The sequence below is a fragment of the Cucumis melo genome, chromosome 6, assembly GCF_025177605.1.
Source record: "Cucumis melo cultivar AY chromosome 6, USDA_Cmelo_AY_1.0, whole genome shotgun sequence".
Taxonomy (NCBI): Eukaryota; Viridiplantae; Streptophyta; class Magnoliopsida; order Cucurbitales; family Cucurbitaceae; genus Cucumis; species Cucumis melo.
Window position 1 is genome coordinate 36,232,584 of NC_066862.1, and position 5,180 is coordinate 36,237,763.

Here is a 5,180-nt window from a genome sequence, read left to right on the forward strand (position 1 = left end):
AGCCAATATCTCTAATGTCTTTCTCTATTCTTCAATCGCTCGTTTAGCTTCATCAAACTCGACCCGTAATTTGTACTTCCTAACCCTCTCACCCCCTTCCTACACCCACCTACCCCCCCCCCCCCTTCAAAATTTCAATTCAATCCCCCCCACCCTTCAAAATTTCAATTCAACCCCCTTCAAATATTCAACCCACACATTAAAAATTTCAACTTTAAAACCAAAATCTATTTAGAAACAATATTCTAAAACTGTTTCATAATTAAAATCCTAAAACTAATTTTGAAAAAACAAAAAAAGAAACTAATTAAACAAACCTAACCTAAACTAGCATTTAAGAGTTTTAAACTTATGGAAATAGGGATGAGCGACGACAAACGGCAGCAGAGGTACGATGGCAGAGGCATGGCAACGAGGGGTACGATCGCAATAGCACGACTCTCTCCTTTTTCTCCTTCTCTTCGTTTTCACTCTTCTTTCCTCTATCTTTCTCTTTGTTGTAGTTCTGTGAATTACATAATTGAAACATGTTTTTATAGGGGAACAACCGACGCACCACGAAAACGAGATCCTCCCTATTCTTGACACCATCAGTGATTTATCGAGAATAGCCAGAAACATTCCCGACAAATCACTAATGGCGTCGGAAAACTCTAAATCCATTCCTGACGCCATGCATGGGACGTCAGAATCGTGATCTGAAGTAATTAATTTTTAACCATTTCTGATGCTCTAAGCAGAACGTTGAGAACATGGGTGATTATTTCCAATTCACAATGAGTATCGTTGGGAACATGGGTGCCCATTCTCGATGCCATGCATGTGGCATTAGGAGAAGAGCTATATATTATTTAATTGCTAACTATTTTCAACGTACTACATGAAGACTTCGAGAATGGGTTATTTTTTCCCGATGACACATCCATGGCATCGAAAAATCTTGATAATTAAATATTTTGTTTGTCTTTTCCCGACTTGTACAAAATGTCATTGGGAAAAAGAGTTTTTCCCGACGTATTTTCTTCCAACGCCATTTTCTACATCAGGAACACCCCGATTTCTTGGTAAATTTAAATGAGTTTGAGTAAGTTCCAATGTTATTTACTCGTTAGTTTGATATTGAGATTGTTAATAGATATAAATTTTGAAGGTATTGATATTGGGTATAAGAGCTTATTGAAACGAAAGACCCAATGAGTTTAACTTAAGTTTGAACATCCATTTTACTATGGATTTAAATGCTTAAAATGAAATTTTTTGGAGCTTGTTGTGCCCTCTTGCTAAGTGAAGAAAACTGAGAGACCTTTTATTCTTTGTCTTATGCCAAATTGGAATGGGAAAAGCATATAATCCTCGAAAATCGAATCATTGATAGTGAGTGTTTATTTTCAAGTATTTTCATTATAAAACTACATATATTATTATAGTTCACCATGGTTGTAAAAATTTACGGTATAATTGTTTTATGAACTATGTGTTAGAAATGCTTTTTCTTAAGTATTATTTTTTGTTTCCATGAACTCTTATATTTCAAAACCATGGTTGAACTCAAATTTATTAATCATGATTTATATGGCAACTGGTTTAAGGAATACTTGATCTATTATTAAATGTGGATGGTTTGAATGAAAGGTTATTCTTAAAACATGTAGTAATCGCTAAAGATTTAAAATGACTTTATGAAATATGTTTCTGACCATGTTTAGCTTTTAAACATGAATATGCAATTTTTATGAATGTTGGTGATTACCCTAAAGGCTACGTGAATGTATTTCCATAGTGCCACCTATAGTTGTCAGAGATTTTGAGGTCGAAAGAGGTTGTAATCAGAGATTTGAGAACCTGACTCTAGGTGAGGACATGGATGGAGGATGTGTCTTTGGCTTCGAGCCTAGTTTAACCCATAGTGGATGGTTCTATGTGCACGTAGGAGAAGATAATGGAGGTTGCTAGTATGGTAGGTGCTAAGTATACGTGAGCTCCATTTGGCCGTATGTTTCCTTGTGGATATAGATCACGTGTGAGCTATTCCGGGTCGTGTATTTAGTATGCTATCATGGTTGGATTAGATGAAGGTTGTTACTGTGGTAGGTACTAAGTATGTGTGAGCTCAGTTTGGCCGCGTGTTTCCTTGGGGATATAGATCATGTATGGGCTATTGTCGATCGTGTATTTAGTATTCTACCATGGCCGGATTGGATGAAGGTTGCTATCGTGGCAGGTACTAAATATGTGTAAGCTAGGTTTGGCTGCATGAGTCCTTGATCATGTGTGAGCTATTCTTGGTTATATATTTAGTGTTTTGCCATGGTTGGATTGGGTACAGGTATGTTAGCTTGACTTATGATTTATGGTATTATGTGATGATCACGTTTTAATTATTATTTCATTATTGATGCATAGCTACACATTTTCAAGAACATGTTTTACGAGTTTTTACTTCTGAAAACTTGCCACTCACTGAGTTCTAGCTCACTTTTCAATGTTTTCTCCCTCCATGTAGTGGTCAAGGACCAAGTCATCATTGAGTTTCTCATCATTGATTATAGATTTTCATTCTTTTTGTATGTTTTTACTTCGATTTTGTATTGTAAATGGCGTGGTTAGAAGTAATGAGGGTCACCCTAAGGTCACGTGTTTTGATACCCTTTTGGACTATAATTATTTTGTAACTAGTATCTAATTTGAATATGAACTCTGCTTGAAACCCTAGAATAGTCTGGATGAGTGTGTGGGGAGACACACTTGATGTAATTTGAGTCTGAAGATTGCATATATATATATATATAGAAGTGAAAATCTCTCGCTTTTCAGGTTTGGCTAACTTATATTTTAGGGGAGATGCTGTTGAAATTTTTATTAGAACTTTTTGAAAAATGTTTTATTAATCTTACATTTGAAAAGAAATATTTTTTAAGAGTAAATTCACACCACTATCTAGGTTAGAGGGAAAAACGTAGAACAAGGTGTTACATGCATTAAATTCAGAAGATTGGTATTTCAATAGTGGGCGTCTAGGCACATGATAGGAAATTCCTTGTCTTTTGCTGAGTTAAAGGAATGCAGTGTTGGATATGTGACTTTTGGTGATGGAGTTAAAGGTACAGTTGTTAGGAAAGGAAATATTGACAGGTTTGGAGCTCTTGTTCTTAGCAACGTCAGACTTGTAGAAGGATTGTCAACAAACTTAATTAGCATAAGTCAGTTGTGTGATGAAGGATTTATGGTTAATTTTTTTTAAAGATAAATGTGAAATGCTAGATCAAAAGAAATGAAAAGTGATGACTTACACTTGTTTGTCAGATAGTTGCTACTATTAGGATAATGATATCCAGAATCTTATATGCAACCTATCAAAGTCAGATGAAGTTGTGTTGTGCATGGCATAGGTGTCTTGGGCATGTTAGTATCTAGCTTTAAAATATGCAAAACTATTAGAGCAAAAGTTGTACTTGGGATACCCTTGTTAAAAATTTCTATTAAAAACATATGTACAGAATGTTCATTTGGAAAACAAGTAAAGGCTTCTCACAATACTGTTGGCCAAGGCTTCTCAGAATGTTCACAAGCCACGTTCTTGAACTTCTTCATTTGTATCTGATGGGTCCTATGCATGTTGAAAGCCTCAGAGGAAAAAGATATGCCTTTGTTGTTGTGTTTTAAAGTGTTTCGATCACTATATTTTCAGCTGCAGAAAGAACAAGACAAAGATGTTCGTCGAATTAGAAGTGATCATGGTAAAGAGTTTGAGAACTCAGCGTTTAATGAGTTCTTTCAATATGAAGGCATTTTCCATGAATTTTCAACCCCCCTGACTCCCCAGCAGAATGGAGTTGTAGAAAGGAAAAACCATACTTTGCAACAAATGGCATAGTAATGTTACATGCTAAATCTCTTCCATTGTACTTCTGGGCTGAGGCTTTAAATACCATCTGCCACATACATAATCGAATTTCTCTCTGACTTGGAATAATGTATACATATTATTAGCTATGGAAAGGTCGTAAACCAAATGTTAAATACTTTCATGTTTTCGGAAGTATGTGCAATATTCTTAACGACGGAGAATTTCACAGCAAGTGGAATTCTAAATCAGATGAAGGTATCTTCCTTGTGTATTCTTCCAATAGAAGACGTTTTCGAGTATTTAACAAATGTACCAAGACTGTTTTAGAGTCCATAAATCTTGTTGCCTCTAGAGATTCTTATGTTAAAGAAAATGATGATTATTAGCAAATAATTCCTTATATGAATCCTTTTGCAACTTCAAACGAATTTGTTAGTTTTGACTATGCTTCCTTAGAAACAGATTCTAGAGTTGATCCTACAGTTTCATCAGCATTACATGAATCTATTAAAGATGATTCCACTGTTTCAGAAGTTATTAACTCCAAAAACAACGATATAGATACTGGTTCCACAATTGTTTTTAGATGTTCAAGGTCTTGCTCCTTCTACCCATGTTCAGAAAAACTATCCTTCCAGCAGTATTATAGGAGAAATTAGTAGTAGTGTCATAACTCGCAAGAAGGAAATGTGTGATTATGCTAAATTGATTGCTAATGTTTGTTTTACTTCCCAATTGAGCCTAAAAACATTTCTAAAGCCTTGAAAGATGATCAATGGATTACTGCTATGCAAAAAGAAGTTCTTCAATTTGAATGTAATAAGGTTTGGGAATTAATTCCAAAAACTGCTCATGCCAATGTCATCGATACTAAAAGAATTTTCAAGAACAAGATCGATGAGAAAGGTTGTGTTACCAAAAATAAAGCTCGTCTTGTTACTCAAGGGTTTTCTCATATTGAAATGGTGGGATTTTTGTGAAACATTTACTCCTATTGCTTGGCTTGAGGCTATTCGTCTACTACTTGGTCTTGCTTGTATTCGTCAAATCAGATTATATTAAAATGGAAATTAAAAGGGCCTTTTTAAATGGTTATCTAACTGAAGAAGTCTATGTTGCTTAGCTAAAAGGTTTTGTAGATCCAACACACTTACTATGTGTATAAACTTCATAAAACCTTATATGGTCTCAAGCAGACTCCTCGAACATGGTACGAATGGGTATCTGAATTTCTCTTTACTAAAGGTTTAGTCGTGGTGGAATTGATTAAACTATGTTCATTAAAAACAAAGATCATGATTTTCTATTTGCTCAAGTATATGTAGATGACATT

The 5,180-nt window shown here is 34.8% G+C and overlaps 1 protein-coding gene across 1 annotated transcript; it reads left to right on the plus strand.

The window, feature by feature from the left end:
* Nucleotides 1–2,186: 2,186 nt before the first annotated feature.
* LOC127149764 (uncharacterized) lies at nt 2,187–4,827 on the plus strand. Its single transcript, XM_051085635.1, has 7 exons — nt 2,187–2,221; nt 2,299–2,326; nt 3,008–3,157; nt 3,689–3,873; nt 3,991–4,102; nt 4,234–4,414; nt 4,607–4,827. Exons 1-7 carry the CDS (start codon nt 2,187–2,189, stop codon nt 4,825–4,827), a joined length of 912 nt encoding a protein of 303 aa, XP_050941592.1.
* Nucleotides 4,828–5,180: the final 353 nt, after the last annotated feature.